The sequence below is a fragment of the Musca vetustissima genome, unplaced genomic scaffold (genome assembly GCF_032173495.1).
Source record: "Musca vetustissima isolate MV318-11 ecotype Yass unplaced genomic scaffold, APGP_CSIRO_Mvet_v1 utg11272, whole genome shotgun sequence".
Taxonomy (NCBI): domain Eukaryota; kingdom Metazoa; phylum Arthropoda; class Insecta; order Diptera; family Muscidae; genus Musca; species Musca vetustissima.
The window spans coordinates 20,539-46,162 of record NW_026879976.1 but is presented as its reverse complement, the minus strand read 5'-3'; the positions used below and the strand labels follow the sequence as shown (position 1 = coordinate 46,162).

General features: G+C 37.0%; 1 protein-coding gene across 1 annotated transcript in view; it reads left to right on the top strand.

The window, feature by feature from the left end:
• The window catches only part of LOC133325222 (poly(U)-binding-splicing factor half pint), a 106,915-nt gene extending 82,715 nt beyond the window's left edge, over positions 1 to 24,200 (top strand). Inside the window, exons 4-5 of the mRNA XM_061534003.1 lie at positions 22,606 to 23,109; positions 23,201 to 24,200. Of these exons, the coding sequence (XP_061389987.1) occupies positions 22,606 to 23,109; positions 23,201 to 24,200 (1,504 nt within the window). The remainder of the gene's footprint in view (positions 1 to 22,605; positions 23,110 to 23,200) is intronic.
• The last annotated feature ends 1,424 nt before the right edge of the window (positions 24,201 to 25,624 follow it).

The window sequence follows — 25,624 nt, the reverse complement described above, 5'->3', positions numbered from 1 at the left end:
CTAACATTAACGCCTATGTTACTTCTAGTGGTCGGACATGGTACAACTCTTCCCGTGAAGTGAAGTGAATGCATTTACGCTTAAATTATAACAAATATTTTTATGGTAACAACTGGTATAAATTATTTATTATCATTTGAAGTAAAATATTAGGTACCTTTTCGTACTTTTTTGTTCCTACATGTGGCAATGTTTTCCAACTTTATTCCCATTTTATGAATGAAAGAGAGAAAAAACTCTTAACACCAATCCCAATCACCAACAGTGTAAAACCCCGCTTAATCACACACATTGTCATCCTCTCACCAAACCCGCGTACGCATGCTTTCTCGCTATGCTATACTCTCACACACATTCAATTGAAACAACTGAAAACCCACCCTGTCGTACATTCATCTAACTTTAAATTAAATGTAAGCTAACTTTTTTTAAATTAGTGGTGGTTGATATTTCGGCCTTTTACATGGAGTCAACTGACTATTTTAACATTGTGATGTCCTATGAAGTAGTCAATAGTCCGACTTTGCATTACTTTCAGTTAACTTTATAGTTAGTTATCCCGCTGTTAACTTATTGTAGCTAGCTATATATTTGTAAGTCAAATTTATGTCAGCGAAAATAAGTTGTTTGCATATTAGCTTTAACATGCTGAAATAAATTGAGCTTTAAAAAGTACATTTTTATTAAATTAAAATTATTCATACAGAAAAAAGATAACTTCATTCATCAAAACCGATTTGTATAGATATTTTGTACATTTGTTTTAAATAATTTATTTTTGATGCACGTGTCATGTATGCCACTCGTTTTTATTATTTTAAGAGTGTAGCGTAGATCAGCATCTACATCCTTAGAGGCAAGTTATCGGCAGGCATCTGTTTAAATGATATATGTATGAAAATGTGTACAAGTTTTTTGATTTAAATCATATATGTTTTTTCAAATGAGGATTTACCTGTAAAGCACCACAAAAACAAGGGAAATCCTTCGAACGTTTTTCAAAATATGTGACATAATTTGTGCATTATTTATGAACAAAAACATGTTGGTGTGATTTTTACTTACATGTAGCTATTGGTTTAAGGTCAAGAGTTTTCCGATTTATTTGGTGGAGAGATATCTAGATATTTTCATGTTGGTTGTTTTAAAAAAAAATAAAACTATTTTTGTAGTTTTTTATTTAATTTTTGAATGAGATTGTTTGAAACTTCAGTAGTGTTGGCGGTTTATTTGGGATACCATTTGTATTTTGTTTTTGCAAAATAGCCAGGCTGAATCCCAGTTTGTTGTTTATTATATAAAAACAACTTTTTATTAGTGGGGAATGTATGGTATTGTTTGCCGAGGGGTTAGGCAGGGAAACTTTTATCATTGACAACCATATAAAAGTGGTACAAATGCAAAATCATGCAAATTTCAACTCTATGTCTTCAATGTTGACACCAACGATCGCAGATTTAGGCTGAAAGTAGTATTTGATCCAACAGATGGTGACACGCACCACAGGTGTATCGCAGTTAGTTCTAGTCGATAAATAACACTGTGCTACAAAATAACATTTTTTTTCAGGGGTTCTAATGTACCAATTTTGTTTAGTTGGAGGCCCTGGACACGAAAATACCTTTGGTTTTTCTGGGTCACTTCGAAAATTAATTTTATAACGGTAAATATAGAGAAAAACATTTTTGTATTGATTCTATGCATATTCTCTAAAGGAAATATGGGTCTGTATCGTTTCCTGTTACAAACCGTTATGTTTGTAACAGGCAAAAGGAAACGAGATAGACCCATAGTTCCTTTAGAGAATATGCATAGAATCAATACAAAAATGTGTATAAGTCATCCATTTTTTAACCGATTTTTTTGATTTTTATCATTTTCGAAAGTTAATTTAATTTTCTTCCCCGTACTATAATAAAACTTATATGGTTTGATATCATAATTTCATCGTACAGTCCGAAGAAAAATAAATGTTGTCATTTTATGCGTATTTTTTCACATTTCAACCGCTGTAACTCAGCCAATCCTCAACCGATTTACCAAATATATATCTTGTTTGAAAGGAAAAATTGTACTCTTCGAAAGAAAAAAAAAAAATAATAATATAAATCCTTTATAAAGGAAATAAGTTATTCAAAAAAAGAATGATCAAGATACCAAGGATTTTCAAAAACGTTATTGACGACAGATGCGAACCTCCTTCCTTTGGATTCTGACCTAGATACGAAGTCATCATTCCAGGCAATATTAATTCTCTCTTTGATGATTCTGAGGGCTTCATTGTCAGATAGTTTGACATCTAGGGGGCCCCGACCACGGTTGCCAACTTAGCAATCGAGTCCGCTTCTTCATTGATATAAATGCCGCAGTGGCTAGGAGTCCACATGATGTGGCATGATTCAATTTCGGATTCAGACAGTTTTTTGTGGAACAGAGCCACGGTGTAATTATAGCAACTATTACTGCCCAGTGCTTTGCATGCCAAAAGACTGACAGTAAAGAATGCACATTTCTTACGCCCATCCTCAATCGCTATATCCAGAGCTTTGATCAAAGCCCAAAGCTCACCAAACATTGAAGATGATTTAAAGCCAATTCTAAATAGAAATCTTTGGTTAAGCGAATAATTGAATACACCACATCCAGTGGCATTTGTTGAAACAGACGCATCAGTTGCAAAAATAGTATATTCCTTACTATTGTAATAAGCAATATCCTGCCTAAAAACAGAACTTATGACATCCACAGGCGTATTCTTTTTGATACTAGGAAGAACATTGAACTTTATTTGTAGACACTTATGTCGCGTAAAGTCAGGGACGTTCATGATGCTGTCAAAGATGTCCTTGAATTCGTAGTAAACATGGCTATAACTTGATTTGACCAACGAGTTTTCTGAAATTAGATCATATAAAACATCGTTATTAGACATGACTTTAATCAATTCTTTCGAGGTGAGCCACATGGCTCTATATTTGGGAGGTAGTTCCTGGGCGAGGGTGTTGATTACATGCGTCGGCGTAAATTTGGTAACCCAAAGACATCGCCTCAGCAGATAATTTTGGAGGGTCTCAACTTTTTTATTGACATAGTCAGGAGCATTCGCAGTGGAAGTTCTTCCATATTCTAATTTCGACCGGACGACACTTTTGTAGATGTTCAGAGCATTTTTAGGATGCAGACCCCCTTTGATAGATGTAAGACATTTGAGGATATTGGATCTAGTTCGGACATCAGGGCCAATCTTTTCATAATGAGCCCGACCAGTTAAAGTGTTAGTTATAACTCTTCCTAAAAAGGTTAATTTCCTTTGCTGACAGACGGAATGACCGTCCACATACAGGTTGATTTCCTTTATTGAGTTTTTGGCAAAGTACATGGTATGGGATTTCGCTGGATTGAAGGAGAGATTAAAATTCCTGCAACGCTTTTTAAAAAGGTCAGCTTTTCTGTGTAGATTCTGTGCTGCTAAGTCAAAGTCTCTGTTGTATGATAGAATAACAAAGTCGTCAGCATATTGGAACACCCTAGTGTTGCCATCTTCAATTTGGTGCAATTCGGCTGTATATAGATTAAAGAGAAGAGGCGAAAGACAACTGCCCTGTGGAAGACCATCCTTAACAGTAACTCTCGCACTCCCCATTACTAAAGTTCTTTCAGACAAAAAATTATGTATCCATCTGCAGAAGTCCTCATTCGTTCCATATTGTCTTAGTTTCTTTACAAGAATATCATTCCTGACACAATTGTAAGCATTGCTAATGTCAAGAGATAATATTAACGTCTTATAACCATTGGATTTATGCAGAGCAAGCCTGTGTAATAATTCATTGATGCACATAGAGGTTGATCGATTTTTAACATATGCAAAGGATCTAGCTGGAAAAACTCCAGAATCCAACCTATAATCAAGAAATTTTTCCTTTATCATCAAATTGCAACATTTCATCAGGACAGGAATTAGTGAAGTTGGTCTGAAATTACATATCAGCTCATGATTCTTATTGGGCTTAGGGATCGGCACAATATTAATACATCTCCAACAGTCACGAATGGAATTGAATTCAATGGCATTATTAACTGCCTTAAGAATATCCCTTTTGGATATGTCAGCCACATATTTTCGATACAAGATCATTAAATTGTCATTCCACCAGATTTTGGGAACCCTGTTTTCTTTCAGTGTGTGGGTTGCATGACTAATTTCCGACTTCAATACATCCTCTATTTCAGTAAAATTCGGTTCCAACTCAACCTTATTTAATGATGCGTATAATTTCTTCTTTGATAAAAACTTCTTTGTACACATCTTAGGGCCATGCAACAGTAGAATTACCGGAAAGTGTCTACTGCAACCCAGATTACTATCATAAACACTCCACTCCGTCGCAATACCACTACTAACGAAAGACAGATCCAGAACTGATCCCTTAGAGGTAGCATTTCTTCTAAATGTTACTGAACCATTGTTAACACACCTCAAATCGGACGTAAGCATCAGATTTTCCAACTCCTTGCCTTTCCTGGAAGAGACAGCATCACCCCAAACTTCATTTCTGGCGTTGAAGTCAAACCTCTCCTTTGTCTTCTAAAAACGTCAACAATCTGTTCATTTCATTCGTTAACTCTTCCACTCTCATAGCCGGGGGAAAGTAAATAGATGCAATATGAAAATTAGGAGATTGATTAAGCGTTTTAGCAATAATCACATGGTACTCCGTATTATATCCGTATCCTTTAGAGCAATGGCCACACCTCCATAGCCATCCGATCTAAATTTTTGAATCAAATTATAATTTATCATTTTATTTGTACTATTTGCAGAAAAAATCTGCAAATGTCAACGTTGTAGTTATTGCACAAGAATTCCACATATTGCTTGTTAGCATGAAACGACTGAATATTATATTGTAAGATCTTCAGACCCATGATTATAGGAGGAAGACATGTCTTGCGACCAATTGCCAGTAGATACACCGCATTTCTGCAACCTGTCGGAGAAGTGGTTAACAGCATCAATGCCATTTGAGTTACCATTTACTTTAAAAAAAGTCATGCATAAATTTTAACAATTCACAAGTCACCTTCTCGGGCTCCGATACTCTTTGACTCTCTCTAGGAAATACAGGGACTGTTGGGGACGGTTGACTAAACATTCTCTTCTGCATTTTAGCCCCCGGGGCATGCACGTACGTCTTCTTTGGTACCTTCATTACAGAACTGTAGGTATACGGAGTCATAATAGCATTTACAACGTCCTCTTTCGCAGCATTCCTACCTACCACTTCTATCCTTCGTAGGCCTTTCAGGTAACTCCGGATCATTTACATCATCCACTAATAGGTCAAATCTATTTCATCTCCCATAAAGATTTTGAACTTCCCTTTTCTTAGTCATAATTTTATTCGTTTCCACTTACTTCCTCCAAACTGGGCACTTCCTTCTATCAGTGGCAATATGTATTTTACCACCTCACAGTTTCCATCACATTTACCCTCGCCCAAACCACATCTTAGACACCTCTCTTGAGATCTGCATCCCAATCTGGTATAACCCGGTCTACCACATTTGAAACATTGTCTTAAAGCCGGATAGTACGTATCTACAACAAGAACTGTGCAGTTGAAAACATCCCATTCTGGGTGATCATCACCGTAAAATCCAATTTTATAGATTCCATTGGAATGAAATTACCTGGGCATTTCGGGTCCCTTTTCATAAATCATTTGACTGAGGCAATTTTCTTAGAAGATACAATACCACCTAGGATGTCCTCCTCAGACCAGCATAACGGAACATCCCTGATTACAACAAAGGTCTCTATAAAATTCCTTGGAATGAATGCTCTTAATATCCTCTCCTTAAGATCATTATTATTAACAAAAGCATTCGCTGCCTTAATATCATCAAATGTCACTTTATAGAGCGTGATTCCAATAGCCACAATCTTGATAATCCGTTTGAATTATTCTGCCTTCAGGTCCTTAATCTTTTCCACAAAGTATAGACCATTTCTAACCCTCTTGTTTCTTAAATTTTCTGACTCAAATGTGTCCACTAGAACATGTATCTCACCTGCATGATCCTTGCTGTATTCCACTTTCTCGTCATTCATTCTCCTTCTTTTGTACTCCATCTTTCCACTGTCTTCACTCAGGCTGCTTCTCCTGCCCCCTCTACTACCACTGATTCCTTTTTCCATTTCCATTGCTTTTTCATCGGTACTGCCTTTACCAGCAGCTGTCAAGTTCTCACAGGCCACCAACATTCTTTTCGATTTATTTCTGGTCACTACGTTTTTCCACTTTCCCCCTCCATCAGCGTTGTCACCATCCAAGCGACATATAATGAGGGAACCAGACACAGAAGTGCCATCAACACCAACCGCATGGGCCATCACCAATGGCCACACATACACCAGAACCTCACAGAGGTTATGTATTTTACGAACTGCTTTTAACACAAAATTACTTCAGTTTACAAAAATTCTTTATATACGTAAGTTTCACAGTTACTAAGCACCGAAAAGTGCTTAACATTTATAGAAAAATGTGTACACAAAATTACTTAACAGTCTTAAAAATTAGGCTCCACGAAAAAATGTGTTTGCTTCACAAAATGTCTGGCGGAAGCTTTGTAATTAAAAGAAAAGACACAAATTCTTAAAACAGCTTTCAGAAAAACTTTTTAACAGCAACACTGATTCTTACATTTGAAAAATTTACATTATAAATGCTCTCATTTCTGGAAGAGTGATGAGTTTTCTTATCATGTTATTACATAAACAACATTGTCGGTTTTCCTGTATATATATATAGTGGAGTGTTATTTGAGTTGTGCGTTTTTGTTTTTTGATCGCAGTATTTGATTGTCAATGGAAATGTATAGTACACTGACAAATTCTGTATTGTTATTGTCTATGATATTGGACTTTTTAGTATCTAATTGTTATTTATTTATTTTTTGAGATTTTTTAAAGTTTCTTTTAGATAATTGTTTTTGAGTAGTATTCCTTTTAACCGAAATATTCTTCTATTTTTATGTCTATTCTTCAATTATGTCTTCTTCAAATTCGCTTATAATGACGGCCAAGAAACCGGCTAAAGTGATCGCTATAAGTGATATATCGTTATAAACAAAGGAAACCCGTTTCTCGAGACTTTGTATACTGTCGTTATAAACGGTGTCGTTAAAAACGATTTCGAATGTATATGAAAGTGGTCTTTCCAGGTATAAAACTATAATTTGAACTCCATTTCTGTTTCCAACAAGACCTTAAACGCCACACAACAGAATGGACCTTTTTCAAAATCACGATTCTGAATAAAAAGTTAGTTCCAGCATTTTTCAGTTGGCGCCTCAGATAAAGATTTAAAAGATGTTTATTGATAATATTTTTTAAAAAGTGTAAAACAACCTGCATTTCTTATGCTACAGGTCTTCAGACAATTTTTATTGTGAAGTTTTAGTAATCAATTCACGTTCTGATCCATCACAAGTTACCATATTTTCTTTAGAGTTGGGCATTCTAGTTCCTTAATGTAGTTCGTTTACTCCATACAGTTCCTTTGCTTTTTATAGTTCCGACTCCTACATAGTTCCTTTGAATCTCTCTCTTTCATCGTTCTTTTTGTAATAGTTCCGTGTTGATTTGTTAATAGATGATTGAAAATTGTGCAAAAATGAACAAAAATTAAATGAAGCTACAGAATTCAACTGCAGGATGCTTATCGTCTACTATTTTTTATAAATAAATAAAAATATTTAAAAAATAACATTTAACTCTTTACACAATAATAAATTGATGAGCGTATTTTTATATATTGTTAACAATGTAACAGCGTTTGAAAAACGAAGGAATGAAGAATATGGGAATAAAGGAACGAGATCAGAAAAAGGAACTATATTAATTAAGGAGTTGGAACTAGTTCCGATCGTTGCTTTCTCGGAATAGTTCCAATGAACTAGTTCGTTCCGGAGCTACCCAACTCTAATTCCCAATTTATATTAGGCGAGTTTAATTGCGGCAAGTTTTTGTTTGAAGGAGAGGGGGGCAAGGGGAATAGAAAGTGAAAAAATTGCTCGTACCGGCAATTTTCTGGCAATTCGCTTTGCGAATTTTGTTTGAAGTGTCAGTAATTTAAAATACCAATCCTAAACATTGTCAAAAAAAATATTTTTTAAATCGAATTGCCTTGTATAGACGAATGAAGCAAGTTCAAAAAAGAACGATAAAAATTGCCGCAAGTAAATTCGCCTAATATAAATCAGGACTATTTTTTTCTTTTTTTGCTAGTATTGCTCCAAAACGAACCTTTTTCCCAGATTTGTGTTTGTAAAGACTTTATAGATTTACCTTTACGTTGATCTTCAACGCTCCTTAATTTCTCACCTAACAACAATCTCTTTTTTAATATTTACTAAACTACGAAATTAGTTCGAAAATAATCCGAAAAACAAACAATAGGTAGTAAAAAAGTGTCAGTCGGTGTTGGTGACAGATATATACCGTCAGCCTATGGTTTACGGACGTCTATCGAATTGTACATATGTATTATTCGCTTTATATAAGTTACCAGAATAGGGTCCCCATCTTATGACTTCATGTAGGTTTGAAAATATATTATAACTGGCATAGTTCAGATCAAAGCAGACATTAACAATTTTTTTTCTAGGAGGAGTGGACCAACAAGTACCGTATGTACCGTATATACACACATGACCATCGACTGTTTATGAAAAAGTTCCAAGACTGTTGTGAAAATGTCCCAATGTTGGCTGGCAAAAAAATAAATAAATAAGAATATTTCTGATTTTTTAATAGTTACCTATAATCGAGTAAATTTTTACAAAGATTGGTAATTTAACTGTGCTAACATTATAAAACACAAAACATAATAATTTTCTGATTTATGTGTCCAAATCAGCATTATTGTCCTGAAGAGAGAAGAACCACATAAAAAGAAAGTAATGATAGGAAAATGTAGCGATACTAACCAAATCTCCGGAAAGGCCAGTGGGTTTATCCAAAATGCATTGAAATCAAACAAAACAAATCTGAAGAAACTCACTGTAGGCTTAAAAAGACAACGACAACAATCGATAGTCCCATTGTTGCTCTCGCTAAAGAGATTCAATCAATTATTCTCGGGTACTTTCTGTTGACATATTATATTCAAACGATCTGATCGATACAGGTAAATGACAGAATCATTAACAAGAAAGATCCACTTCTTCGGAATAAAAAAAGTTTTTGATAGCGGCATTCTTCGATAACAACAATATGGGCTGTTCCGTACACACGCAGAAAAAATAGACAAAATTATCTTATGGAAGAATGAAATGAAAATAAATTTTTCTGTTTAGTAACGACTATCGCGTAAATGTTATACGCCTCAAGGAAAAAAATCATATACTATATATACACAGCCACTATGATTTATTGATTACATTATGCATTATCCGTAACACGCTGCATGTCCTACGAAAATAATATATTCCTCTATACTATTCACATTATGCATAATGTAATCGATGAGTGATAATATCATATTTTATAGGTCCTTAGAAATATGTTAAATAATTTATTCTCCGGGTTTCATTAAATAATTTGTTGGTTTTAAATGAAAAAAAAACATTTGTTTTTATTAATATAACGATTTTTTATATAGCTTTAACAGCCTGTTTTTGTAAAATTCGAAACGAAACAATTCGAACGAATTACTACCTGTTTTTGTAAAATTCGAAACCAAACAATTCGAACGAATTACTACCAAACCTTTATTTATGTAAAAAAATGTTTCTTGATTCAAAACAAAAATAAATGACATATTTTTCAAAACCAAGGAGTTTGGTCGTAAGTCACTCGAATTCGTTCGTTTAGAATTTTACAAAAACAGACTGTAAAAGAAAAATAAGACTTATTCACAGAATATTTTTTTTCACCGGCAATCATGGCACAATTACAAAAGGTAACAGCAAATCCCAGCTGATTTGATTCCAACGTAATACTAGTGTCAATGTTGAAGCCATGTTCAACAGCATCGATGTCCCCCTGACTCATCTTATTTCATATCGTTATCGAAATCGATTTTTTAATTTTAGTACTTTTCTAGCACTCACACATACATTTTAAGATACATCATACATAGCGCTAGAAGCGCCATTTCATTTTGTAAAACCATCACTTTTATTTTTAGTCTTAGATAAGAACTCAATAAAGGAGGAGTTTTGAAATATCCCACAAAATTTGGAAATTTGTTTCATTTTTTTGGGAACCAAACAGCAGGATCCTGAGTTGATGCCAGGATTCTTCATGGTCCTTCGAGCGTTCCTAGTTTGGACTAGGTTTTGGAGAGATCCAGTGGACGCATCTCGTCGTCATTCAGTGGTTTTTTAATAATTAACTGGGAAAATAGAGTTCCCCTAACTCAGTCGTAGTGTGTGCCGCTGTTACAAGGAAAAGCCTTCGAAGCCATCGTTATCCTCAAAAGAAAAATTCGACTCATCATTTGTTTCCAAAAGGTGCATATAATACACCTTAAAAGGTAAATTTTGAAGATAAGGAATCTTTGTGAGAAGTATACTCTGATAAAAGAGAGAAACGGGAGAATAGCTAATCACAAAAGAGAATTAAAAAGATGAGGAATTCAGGTATGTACAATGAGAATTTGCATTGTCACTAAATTTTAATCATTTGGTACCTTCGATAAAAAACGAATTTGTCAAACAAAAATAAGTGTAATTGTACACGTTCCTTTAAATTCTTAAATTCATCGAAAATCTCATAAGATAATTAAAAGGAATTAGAAATCAATCTTCAACTATATTACATTATAAACTATCGATATTAACGATTTACCAGCACTGTCATTTCGATAATATATTGCCAACACTGACATATCGATAGAACGATGTGCCGTCACTGATGTAAAAGAGGATCAGTAATAAAGCAAAATTTAAAAACAGCGAGGCAAATGGACAAATAGCGCCGAAAAAAAGTGTTAAAAAGTAGAAAAAAATTGAAGGATAATAATAGAAAATTGGAAAATAATAATTAAAAAGTGGATCAGTAAAATTTTTAAGTGACGTCGACAACGTTAAAACGAGTAAAAACTGTGGAAAAAATGCAATCTCCCTGATTAGCAGCAACAACATCAACGAGTAGCAAAGGAATTGTTTGGTGAGTTTACGAGTGATTTCTTATTATTTCTACATATTTTTTTTTTTTTTTTGGACATACATCGTCGAAAAATATATGATTCTTCCAGTATTGCGGTTTATGAAACGGTGAATGCCAAAACCAAAAACAACAACAACGATCGTCAACATATGACAATTTGAAAAAATATGAACGTACAAGTAATTAAACAGTGCCGTTAAAAAGTAAGTTGTTGTTGTAAAAATATAAAGAGCATGTTCAAGTTCACAAGGAAGAAGAAGAAAAGTATGAGTTTTTGGATTTTTTGAGAGTTCGACTGCAAATGTGTAACGGTTCGCAACTACATATGTACATACATAAGTAAACACATAAAGCAAAACAGAAAGAGAGTTGCCACAGTGTGATAATTTCATATAATTGGGGGATTATATATTTCTACCTGAAATAATAAATACATTAATGCAGAATACATCTAATATAAATTAATTAACTGAATAACATAAAAACTAAGAGTTTTTTAAATTGAGAAATGACGAAAAGGAAAGAAAAAATTATTCGTCGAAATTTTTCATTTGACTATAGTCAACTAAAATCATTTTGCACAAAATTAAAATCAAAATTGGAGCAATGTGACAGCGCAGCAGCTTTGGAAGTACAGCATGAAGAGCTGGAAAGAAGATGGAACAATTGGTGGAAAGTTTTGAAAATTGTATGACAGATGATGATGATGGTGATTCGCCTGTAGATGGAGAAGGTATGACAGCTAAATTTGATAAAGCCTCCGAATTGTATCAGGAATGCAAGGTGAAGGTTATGGAAGCAAGTCAAGCCAAAATACAACCAAAGATACATGAAAGCACTACGGTAGAGACAACTATGATTGGTAATGGTGTTTCAGGGTTAAAACTACCACCATGTAATGTTCAACATTTCGAAGGAGGATATTCAAATTGGCCGGCTTTCAGACACATTTTTCAAGCCGTTTTCATCAACCACCCTGGTTTAACAGGTGCTCAAAGACTGTATCATTTAAGGAGTAAAACCAAAGGAGAAGCCTTGCAGATTGTTCAACGGTTTGAATTGTGTGACACCAACTTTCGGCTTGCTTGGGAAGCATTAAAAAATAGGTTTGAAAATACTCAAATACTTGTACATCAACAAATGAAGAAACTTTTTGGAATACAAGTAGCCTCATGCGAAACGTCTAAATCGATACGCCAAATTCAAAATTGCATTAATGAAAGTATAAGTATTTTCAACTCCTACAAGATTAATACGGATAATTGGGATCCTATAGTAGTTCATTTGTGTTCAACCAAATTGGCAGAGGATACATTGAGAGCATGGGAAGATTCACTTAGCGAGCATAAGGAGCAGCGATCCTGGGGCCAGTTAGATTCGTTCTTAAGTAAGAGGATTGAAATTTTGGAAACTATAACCGACTTAGAGAATCCAAATTTCAAAGATAATCAGAATTCCTCCAGAATGCAATCGTTTCATACCCAGTCAAATGATGAGAAAATAGTGTGCAAGAAATGTAAACAGAATCATGCTCTTAAACACTGCAGCCAATTTAAAATACTATCGCCTTATAAAAGAATGAAATTTGTTTATGCAAATAAATTCTGTGTAAATTGTCTATCGCCAAATCACTTCAGAGACAAATGTAATAGTCATAAAACGTGTTCCAAATGCCAACAAAAACACCACACTATGCTTCATTTGGGTAAGACTAAATGCGAGAACTCTGATAACAGAGGCAATGAAAGCTGCGAGAATTTTCAAAAGCCGACCGACTCCCCCCCTGGAAGAATTAACTCGGAAAACAATTCAGTGAAAGTTTATTGTTCTCGAAATAGTAGTACAATTGTACTCCCAACAGCGTTGGTTGGGATATGTCATGCTGGTGAAACTTTTTTAGTTCGAGCATTATTGGATGGAGGTTCCGAACGTAGTTTTTTGTCAAAAAGAATACAACAACAACTTCACATTCCGATGTCTAAATACAGCACTCAGATTTATGGATTAGGGATTACAGTTGGTAACTCGCAAGGAATGTGCAGTGCGACAGTGAAAGCAAGAGATGACGACTTCACCCTGAAGATGAATTTGATTATTGTTTCAAAATTATCTTATTTCCTACCGGCAAAGAAAGTCTGTATTGAACATTTGAGTGATGTTTCGAAATTGAAACTAGCTGATCCTTATTTTTATAGACCTTCACCGATTGACATGATTATTGGAAGTGATTATTTGCCGCAGATTAATATGGAAGGTGTTCATTATGACAAATCAAACAAAATAGAAACAAGAGAGTCGAGGTTTGGATGGTATTTATCTGGACCGCTACCAGTAAACGTGAGTACGTTTAAGACAACTGTGTACGACAATGAAGACTTAGCTCTACATGAGCAAATGAAGTTGTTTTGGGAAGTTGAGAATTTTGAAAAAGTGTCTTGCTCAAATGATGACGACGTATATTGCAAAGAATTATATAAGAAATCGACATATCGTGATTGTAGCGGTCGGTATGTAGTTCGTTTGCCGTTTCATCCAGATTACCCAAAAGAAATTTATTTAGGAGCATCAAGAAGTAAGGCAATTGCGCAATACTTTCGGATGGAGAAAACTTTGGATAAGTCTCCAGAACTAAAAATTGAATATAACCGTGTTTTACAAGAATATATCGATTTGGATCATATGGAACCTGTTTCACATTATGAGAAACCGGATGAAAAACAATCTTCTTACTATTTGCCTCACCATGCGGTCGTAAAACCAGAACTACTAAAGTAAGAGTTGTGTTTAATGGATCAATGAAAACGACCCGGACCAACATTGTTAACGGATCTAATGAAAGTAATAATTTCTTGGCGGTTTTATGAATTTGTATTCACCGGTGACATACAGAAGATGTATCGTCAGATATTAGTTCACCCAAATAACCGAACGTACCAGCTAATTCTTCATCGCTCAAATTATAATCAGCCTGTAAAAACCTACCAATTAATAACTGTTACTTTTGGAATTAACTGTGCACCTTTTTTGGCCTTGCGGACCTTACTTCAACTTGTAGAATATTGTAAATCGACAGACAATTCTTCATCCGAAATTTTACGATATGAAACGTATGTAGATGATATTTTGTCAGGAGGACATAGTATCGAGGAAGCTTGTAATAAACAAACACAATTAATTAAGACTTTAAAGAGTGCAGCCTTCCCCCTGAAGAAAATGGCATCCAACTGCGGTGTTCTACTTAAAAATTTTGCCCGGGAGGATCTTCTGGATGAAGATTTTCTAAAATTTGAAGAAACCAGTACAACTAAAACCTTAGGAATTCGCTGGAACGCAAAGCACGATACATTTTTCTATAAGCTCCAATCTGTCGGTGATGCCTTGGTGGCTACGAAAAGAGATATACTGTCCGTGATTGCGAGGTTATACGATCCGCTTGGCTGGATAGGTCCCATTATAATAGTTGCAAAGCTTGTAATGCAAAATCTTTGGCAAGAGAAGGTTGATTGGCACGTAGCTTTTAGGCCTAGTATTATGATATTATGGGATAAGTTTATCAATAATTTGCCAAACATTGCAGAATTGAACATACCCAGATGGGTTGGACACTCGCCTGATGCTATAATACAGACACATGGATTCTCGGATGCTTCAGAAAAAGCATATTGTGCAGCTATTTATATACGAGTCGAACACCTTACCGGAGACGCAATCACCAACCTGTTGGTGGCGAAAACGAAAGTAGCACCACTAAAGACTCTTACGATTCCCAAATTAGAACTGTGTGGAGCAGTAATGCTGGCAAAACTAATGAATTGTCTCGACATTAGATATAATTACCAAAGGTTTTATTGGACAGACTCGTCAATCGTGCTTGGATGGCTTAAGAAAGATCCACAATCACTTAAAACTTTCGTAGCAAATCGTATCTCCGTACTCAAATAAATCTGCAACGAAGAAGCGTCATGTGATGTGATACAGATGAAAACCCAGCAGATATTGGTACTCGTGGCCTTTCGAGATGAAAAGGACGTCTAATTTCAATTTACATCTTAAAGCAAACGATATATTCCAACGTATTACTTCTTTCAATAGAGCTATAAGAGCCATAGTTCAAATAATCCGACTTTTTTAACGACGACGGTGCAGATCTCATCATGGGACTTCATTCACATTTGAAGATCCGATCACAACTGGAGAAATTATAGATGCTAAACGGAAAATAATGGCTGCGGCACAGAAAACCTATTTTCCAAGAGAGTATGAAGATTTACTTGCCTATAAGCCTATAAGTAAGAAGAGCACAATCATAAGCCTAAATCCCAAGGAGGGTCTTATTCGGGTAGGAGGAAGAATAAATAACTCCGAATTCAGTTACAATGAGAGACATCCAGTCCTTTTGCCATCAAATTGTCGTTTAACAATGTTTTTAATTAGACATACACATGAAATATTGCTCCATTCTGAACACAACGTAATGCTTAGAATGGTAAGACAGGCATATTATATACCAAGACTGCGTAATATTGTACGAAAATGCATAAGAGAATGTATGAAATGCACTATTTATAAACAGAAGTTTCAGAATCAGCTAATCAGGCTCTTCCGAGGGAAAGAGTCACGTTTTCTCCGCCATTTACTTACACCGGCGTGGACTTCGCTGGCCCATTCAACATTAAATCGTCAGCTCTAAAAAATGCCAAATTACTGAAAGGATATGCTGCAGTTTTTGTGTGTTTCAGTACACGTGCTGTTCATCTAGGGGCTTGTTCGGACCTCTCTGCAGATGCCTTCCTGGCTACATTCTCCAGATTCGTTGGAAGGCAAGGGTTAAAAAAACACTCTTTTCAGATAATGGACGTAACTTTGTCGGTGCCAATCGCAAAATCCTACAAGAACATGCTGAATTTTTAAAAGCTCTAGGAGAAAAACTGTGAGTTAATTACAGCGAACAAGGATTCACTTGGACCTTCATACCCCCATACGCACCACACGTGGGCGGCCTGTGGGAGGCTGCCGTGAAGAGTATGAAATCACATTTAAAAAAGGTGACCGTAAATTGGAACTTTACTTTTGAAGAATTTACGACGCTCCTCATACGCATTGAAGCTGTTCTCAACTCGAGACCGTTGAGCTCCATATCGGAAGATCCAAATGAACGCCTGGTCATTTTTTGCGAGGAGCTCCCCTCACAGCTCCACCAGAGCCTTGTCCATCTATACCCATCGAATCTCTTTCATATGTCAATAGATGGCAAAGGTTAAAGACGCTACACCACATATTTAGTCAAAGATGGAAAGCAGAATATGTCACAGAATTGCAAAGAAGATACAAATGGAAAACTTGCAGAAATAATTTGAAAGAAGGTGATCTAGTCATCGTAAAAGATGATTTACTACCTCCTCACTCAAGTTTTTAGCGGTAGAGATAATAACGTCAGAGTAGTGGAGATTAAAACCAAGAACGGTATTATTGTACGCCCAATCGTTGAGGTGTGCCTTCTTCCCGCACCGCAACCGCTTCAAGATCTCAAGACTGACAAAAATTCGACAAAATTTTCAAAACCAATGATTAAATGTAAGATGCAAGTTTCTCACAGTATATGTCTGTTTTTTCCTTTCCTTTTCTTCCTCAGTGTCACCATGGCTGATGGCAATCCCAAACCCAGATGCTTTCTCTGCGGACGTAACCATCCCCTAAAATATTGCCTACGCTTCCGGAAAATGTTGTTTTCAGAACGCCGTCAGGCACTAGAAGGACAAGATATATGTCTCAATTGTTTCGGACACGGACACACCCGGTCAGCATGTCCTTCGGTCAATAGATGCGAGCGGTGCAAAGCAAAGCATCATTCAATGATACACCGTGACCGAATAAAGCACGATTCCAGCCGTGAAAATGTGGTTGAAGAAAGTGACCACCAAAATGATGTCCCCACGACTCATACCGCCTTTTTTGATGTTGTTCCTTTCCACAAACAACTCACAACATACGAAGGAGCCAAACAAGTTGGACGGATTTCCCCAGTGGGCATGAACACCGCGATTGAGCCGGTTATAGAGTGCAAATTGTCTGCAGGAAACCAAACCAAATTGCTGATATTTCACTTATGTGAACGAGTGCCGAAGTCATGGGTCCTTTATGATAGCGTAAACGAGTTTAAAGTGATCAACGGCCAGTACATTATCGTACTGCAGTTTTGCTATACATGGGCCAGAACTTATTGATGAACGGTTTGTATTATTGGAGACTTCGCCTTTCTACATTGCTCCCCCTATAAATCGTCTTGACCTCATCATATATGCCGAAGGCCGAATGTTAGCTCACCCTGAGCCCTTCACCTATAAAAACATTGATGGAGTCATTGGCAGAGATCTGGTAGAGGCAGTTGTTCGCGGTCCATGGGTAAAATCCGAGAGAAATCCAAACGTATTGCTACGAGAGACTATTTTTGGCTTAGTTTTTGGCGGATCTTGTGCTAGGAGCAACATTCCATTTTTGAAAACACTTTCCCCGCTGATACCAAAGGAAAACTACTCTGCCTAACCACCTTGTTTGTTGCCGGGAGTATGTTGAAGCCATGTTCAACAGCATCGATGTCCCCCTGACTCATCTTATTTCATATCGTTATCGAAATCGATTTTTTAATTTTAGTACTTTTCTAGCACTCACACATATATTTTAAGATACATCATACATAGCGCTAGAAGCGCCATTTCATTTTGTAAAACCATCACTTTTATTTTTAGTCTTAGATAAGAACTCAATAAAGGAGGAGTTTTGAAATATCCCACAAAATTTGGAAATTTGTTTCATTTTTTTGGGAACCAAACAGCAGGATCCTGAGTTGATGCCAGGATTCTTCAGTCAATATGAATTTGGCAAATTATGTTTTTAAAAATTACCCAACAGGAAAATTGGGAACGCATACAATTTGAAATTGTTCTTTATTAAATGTGCTCCCGTATTCAATTTACTCAATCTGCCTGCTGGGAATGTTTTACGAAACAAATCTTTCTTCATGGAATAACTCGCAATTCCCTGCATTTTCATATGTGTTACACATATAAGTGGCAATAACTCAATTATAGGAAAGATGTGGAAGCGATCGAAAAATAAATTTGATAGATTTTCATTCATGTTTTTCAAATTTTATTTTGAGGATTCGAAAATATTTCATTTTCAAAATAAATATAATTTGTTTGTTTACATTTTTCTGTCAAATGACGTTGACACTAGTATAACTTACAACAACAAATTTCCATGTGGTTGTTGTATCGTTTGTTGTGCAACAACACTTTCTGTTACCTTCTATTATTAAGTGTGTCCGGCTACTTTTCCAGTAACATTTATTCAGTAAGTTCCATTTCAGAGAGTAAGTCGTTTTTACTGTCTTTTGCAATAGTACTGAGAAAAGTAAACATACAACATTTAGTAAGACAGCTGATTCAAGAAAATAAACAACAAACAAAGGACGTTCCCACGACAATCGGATCTACGCTCCGGAACGACCCGAGTTCGACTCGACCAGGGATTGTCAACTCAGCGACAGCTGTACAAAACGAAAGTTTTTTCCACAGGTGAGTAATTCATGTCGGCAGCTTTGCTCGTCATACTTTTAATCCGTGCCGGCGTTGAACAAAACCCAGGCCCTGATGTCTGGTTTTGTTCAGTGTGTCATCAACGCATAGCTGCAAATTCCACCTCTGTGCGATGCAATGTTTGCAACAATTGGTGTCACCTGAGGAGGTGCTCAGGTCTCACCTCACACCGCGACTGGTCACGCAGCTTCATTGCCAGCTGTTGCCTGCAGCCTTCGACATCTAGCACCTTAACTCCAACAGCCCCGAGAAGTTCCATCCTTTCTCAGCAACCTGCCCAGAACTCCAAGTGGTACTGTTCGGTTTGCGGGGAAATCATACGGAGAAATATGACATCTGTAAGGTGCAATGGTTGCAGAAACAGGTGCCATATGAGAAGATGTACCACCCTGCGTTCACACAGGAATTGGAATCCAGGCTTTGTAGCCGATTGCTGCACTAACAATCCAGCAATATCCGCTGGAATCCAGTGGAGTCCTTCCAGTACTACGGCTAGCACTCCGTCTAGTTTTCCATCCAGTAGTACTGCTACTAGTGTGAGTACTAGTGGTAGAGCTAGTTATTCCGTTAGCTCTTCCTCCAGTTCTGCTGTTAGCTCCCCGGCTAGTTTTCCGTTAAGCAGAACTCCTACCAGTTCCAATGCTGGTAGTTCCACTAGTTATTCTACTAGTGATTCGCTAGCACTCCGTCTAGTTCTCCATCCAGTAGTACGACCACTAGTGCTCATACTGGTAGTGAAGTTAGTTATTCTACTAGCTTCTCTTCCTATTCTACGGCTAGCACTCCGTCTAGCCATTCATCAAGTAGAATTCATTCTATTGTTCCGACTGGCACTCCTTCTAGTCATCCTATTCCAACAACGAATGCTCAAAACTTCCCATCCAGACAACAGCGTTACAGGCAGGTTTTCCGTTTGCCGAATAACTCCACCCGCCTGCTCCACAGCAGCAGTCCATGCAGGGGAGTGATCCAAATACCTCATTCCTAATCATGCAATTTAATTGTAATGGTCTTAGGAATAAGGTAAGTGAGATCACAAACTTCATGCATGAAAACAACATCCTCATTGCTGCCTTGCAAGAGACGAAGCTGACCAGTAGTTGTTCCTTATCCTCCTCCGGGAATTACAATATCATTCGGCGAGACAGAGATAGAGACCATGGCGGGGGACTCGCATTCATCGTCCAGCGAGATGTCAGATATACTCTGACTACCCCTCCGTCTCCTTCCCAGTCTGATCCTTTCCTGGAGGTTTTGAGCATTTCAGTTCATTCCGACGATGCTGAAATTGAAATTGTCAATGTATATATTCCGCCCGTCAACAGCATTGGGGCTAGTTATCATCCAAGCATCATCCATCTGCTGCAGGGAGATAATAAACTTGTTCTTGGCGATTTCAACGCTCATCATGATATGTGGTATTCTCAACTTCCAAATGATCCTCGCGGTGTTCTTATTGCAAACCAGATAGACGAGTCCGATTTCGCTTCCATCAATGAGGAATCCTCTACCAGAGTCACTGCCAGGTGTTCGAGCTCTCCGGACATTTCCATCGTCAGTCCATCGCTCCTTCCATATACTTGGCAAACCAAGGTCGCTTTAAATTCAGACCATATTCCCATCCTGGTCACGGTAGAGAAACCCAGCGATTTCGTGGAGCCCGATCAGCGTTCTTTCATGAATTATAATAAAGCCAACTGGCACGGCTTCACAAAATTCATTGAGGACTCCTTAAGTCCTATGCCGCCACACGTATGTGCCAGGAAGGGTGAGAAGATTTTCCGAGAAATTATTCAAAAAGCGGCAAAACGCGAGACCAAATTATCCATCCATGGCATCCAGATTGGCACAGCAACGCGACCAACTCCGTGCTGAAAGCCCCGCTGACGACAGAATTCCGCAGCTTAGCGCTGAAATAGATGCTCTAGTCCTTGAGCACAGGCGCTCCAAATGGTTAGAACACCTTAACCACTGCAACAAAAATTCCAAGCAGCTATGGTCCACAATTAAGAGTCTATCTGGTTCCAAAAGAAATAAAAATCTCCCTGCTACATCCTTCGATAACATTCAACATTCCGATGCCAAAAATGTGCAATGCAGTTCTGCCGCCAATTCATTGAGCATCCATCTTCGCAGAACAGGACCAAGCGAGCAGTTATCCGGAGATCCAAGAATCTTAAAAGAGACTTGCAGCCACTATCATTTACATCCAGCGAGGTAGAGGCAATTATCTCCAAATCCAAACCATCCAAAGCCCTTGGTCCAGACGGCATATCCATGTTCATGTTAAAGAAGCTTGGAGCAATAGGACTGGGCTATCTGACCAAAGTCCTCGAGTTATCGATGTCACAGTTGGTAATTCCTGACATTTGGAAAGTTGTCCGGATTATTCCAATCCTAAAACCTGATAAATCCGCTACTAATGGGGAATCCTACAACCCGATTTCTCTTCTGTCACCAGTAGCCAAGGTTTTAGAGTCTCTATTGCTTCCGTCCCTGTAACAGCATTTCGTTCTTGCTCCCCACCAACATGGTTTCAGGGAATCATATAGCACAACAACGGCTTTGCAAGAAATTATTTCCAAGATTGCGAATGGCCTCAATCAGCGACGACCACCTGAACGGACCACTGTGGCAGCTCTAGATCTGTCCAAGGCGTTTGATACGGTCGATCATTCCGAGCTGATTTCTGATATCACAAATTCCACCCTTCCATGTGATATCAAACGTCGGCTTGCCAACTACCTTAAAGGACGGCAGGCCTTCGTTGAGTTCCGTGACCAAAAATCCAAATATCGCAAAATCAAAATGGGAGTACCGCAAGGCGGTGTCCTTTCTCCCATTTTGTTCAACATGTATCTTGCGAAACTCCCCATTCCTCCACCAGATGTTTCAGTGGTGTCGTACGCCGATGACTGTACGATTATTTCGTCCGGCGTTAACATTGACGACCTAAGTGCAAGAATTTCCAACTATCTAGCCAACATCTTCCGGGAGCGCAATCTAAAATTATCCACTGCAAACTCTACCGTGTCACTTTTCACCTCCTGAAGCGAGAAGTCAATCTAGAACTTGACATTTCCGTTGAAGGTAGGCGCATCCACACCGTCGATAATCCGAAAATCCTTGGGGTGGTCTTCGATAGCCTCCTTCATTTCTCCTCGCATTCCAATTACATCAACCAGAAGGTGAAAGCTAGGAATAAAGTTCTGAAAGCTTTGGCTGGCACCTCCTGGGGCAAGGATAAAGGAACGCTGGTAACCTAACCATCACACTGTGTATCGTGATGACATCCAAGACGTCATTCCATCGGACGTCAACAGATTGTCGATAGCGAACGCGATGAAATCCGTGCATCAACTGGCGGTCTCCGATGCCATAAATGGCAACAGATGCAATAAAGTCCTACAACAACATCCTCCTGCAATTTCGGAGAGTGAGAGGTGGCACAATTTCTCCGGCTACCCTCTTCAAATCAGAATTCCTAATTAATTAATATATTTTCCTTTTCCTTCCGTTTTCTTCTATCAACATTTTTCAGGAAAGAACTTTCGTCAACAGCCAACCTTGTAACAGGTTCGTCCTTGTAACAGGACGAACACAATTATTCTTATTGCATTTAATATTAAAAATAAAATGAATAATAAAAGCAAAAAAAATTATTATTTTTTTTTTTTTTTTTTTGGAAATTGACTTTCTTACTCTAAATATAAAATGTAACAAAAATCGGCCAAGCCGTTGTATTAATATAATAATAAGAGAATTTTTAAGATTATCCAAATACAATAATTTACCAAATTATTACGTAACATTTATTTATTTTAGGGTTTATGTTGGAAGCATATCCTTCGAGTTAAAAGAAGATACTATTCGTGCGGCATTTCTTCCATTCGGGCCTATAAAATCCATAAACATGTCATGGGATCCAATAACACAGAAACATAAGGGTTTCGCTTTTGTTGAGTATGAAATTCCAGAAGGAGCTCAACTTGCATTAGAGCAAATGAATGGAGCTCTAATGGGAGGACGTAATATTAAAGTTGGACGCCCAAGTAATATGCCACAAGCCCAGCAAGTTATAGATGAAATACAAGAAGAAGCTAAAAGCTTCAATCGAATTTACGTGGCATCTATTCATCCAGATTTATCAGAAGAAGACATAAAAAGTGTTTTTGAAGCTTTTGGACCCATAATGTATTGCAAATTAGCACAAGGAACATCTCTCCATACACATAAGGGATACGGATTTATTGAATACGCTAATAAGCAAGCAATGGATGAAGCAATCGCGAGCATGAATCTTTTTGATCTTGGTGGTCAGTTGTTGAGGTAAGAATTCATCAAACTTTCCTTACTTCTGAATACATTTAAAATATTTTTTTCACGTACACTGTTTTTATTTACATATTTATTTTTACAGAGTTGGTCGCTCAATTACACCTCCAAACGCACTTGTCAGTCCGGCTACCAATTCCACAATGCCAACTGCAGCTGCAGTCGCAGCTGCGGCAGCAACTGCAAAAATCCAAGCTTTGGATGCTGTAGCTAGTAACGCCGTTCTTGGGTTGTCTGCCGCAACGCCAGCCCTAGGAATATCTCCGCTTGCTAATGCTAAAGTAGGGACATTACCCTTGACAGCCGCTCCAAGCACTTTTCATCCTTCAATAGCTCTGCCAGTAACGACAGGCCAAGCATTCCTGGCGGCCAGTATGTTTCAAAATCAAAGTGTAAATCCCAGCTTACTAACTGCAACCGCATCTACTTTACAAGCCGTCACCACTCAAGGAATTAATTCTGCCAACAAAGCTATAATTGCAAATCCCCCAGGCATGACTGTACCAGTTGTAGGTAATATTGGATCTATAACGACTGAAGGTTTTGTAGCAACTCCACAGGCAGGAGTTGTTAACGCCTTACTTGCGAAATCTGCTCTGTCAGTTGGTAATCAACAAGACAATCAAAAGAAGGTGCAAGAAAAGCAACAAGAAGAACTCCAAAAAAAGCTTATCGAGGAAGGAGAAACACAAACGTTACAGCAGCAAGAGAACATGTCAATTAAGGGACAGAGTGCTAGACAATTCGTAATGCAACGCTTAATGAGACCGCAAGAATCGCGAGTAATAATCCTCCGCAACATGGTTGGACCAGAAGACGTTGATGAAACCCTACAAGAAGAAATTCAAGAAGAATGTAGTAAATTTGGAACAGTAAGCCGTGTAATTATATTCAATGAAAAGCAAACTGAAAACGAGGACGACGACGAAGCAGAAATAATTGTAAAAATATTTGTCGAATTTTCTATTGCGGCAGAAGCAGAACGTGGCAAGGAAGCATTACATGGTCGATTTTTCGGTGGTCGCAAAGTCATTGCCGAACTATACGATCAGTCGCTTTTTGACCATGGAGATCTATCTGGTTAATAATACATGGCGATAACTTTCTCATAAATAAATTTAAATTATCATATAAATAATAATCCATAAATCAGATTTGTCACAATTATCGTGGATATATTTAATAAAATGTACATTGCAAAAATATAAACTCTATCCCATATGATAAATATATAGATTTGAGCATTGGTCATTTATTTGTTTTTGCAACAAAAAACTACGTTATTTAAGAACGCAAATGGTAGCAAACGAATTGCAAATATCATTCGTTTGAAAAAAAAAATAATTATAAAAAACATATTTGGTTATTGTAAGTGAAAAAAAAATAACAAAAATGGTAAGTTTATGTTGTGTGCCACTGTCAGAACCAGGATTCGGAGAAGGAAAACAAAATACAAAACAAATGAAAATATACTGCAATTTCAAATCTGTAGTGCGATGTCGTAACTACAGCATTAGGACCAATATGATTTTAGTGCTCCAGTAATTTTTAGTGTAGTTATAAAATTAGTTGACTAACATATTATTATAATTTACTAGCGGGCCCGGCAAACGTCTTGCCTAGCAATATTGTTGATGTATAATTTTTGGCGTTTTAGATTTGTTTGTATACCCTACACCATAAGGTGGAGTGTACAGATCTTTGTAATACCATGGTATTTATCAGAGCACACATAAAAATACATTACTGATTATCTACAATTGTATGTTTATGAACGAGTTTTGTTGCTATTTTTGTATTCTAGAGTTTCGGTGGATATACATTAATTAATATTTAAATTCGTGGAAAAAAATTATGGGTCGATTATGTATAGCAACCAAACTTCAGTTGCGATTTCAACTGGCAACGCCACTGAAATAAAACTTAACATTATGAATATCAACTTTTCTCAGTTGCCGTCGATAATACTGTTTTAACACTTCTGTAACTATATAGAAAATTTGACTAAAAGAAAAATTGATTTGGTATGTTCCCAGGGAACATTTAAGCTTCATGCATCAATACATTGCCCTCTATCTGGACTTGCCTAAAAATATATAAGGAATTAGTTTCTATTTTAATGAATCTTTGCATTACTTACGAATTTTCTTCCATTTTCTGTAATTTTTATACAACTTAACATGAAATTGAACATTGCAAATTAAAAAATGTTTTGAATAATTGTTGTGTTTGATCATAAAACAGCTGATCCGAAATTGACTGAGTTTGCAAAATCTTACTGCATAAAATTCATTCAGTAAACATTTAGTAACAATTGTTACCAAATATCGAGTAAACAGACAGAGCTATTAGGTGTGTCTGGTTACTTTTCCAGTAACATTTATTCAGTAAGTTCTAGTTAGATAGTAAGCCGTTTTTACTCCCTTTTGCGATAGTACTGAGAAAAGTAAACAGACAACATTTAGTAAGATTTAGCAAATAAACAGCTGATTCAAGAAAACATTTGATT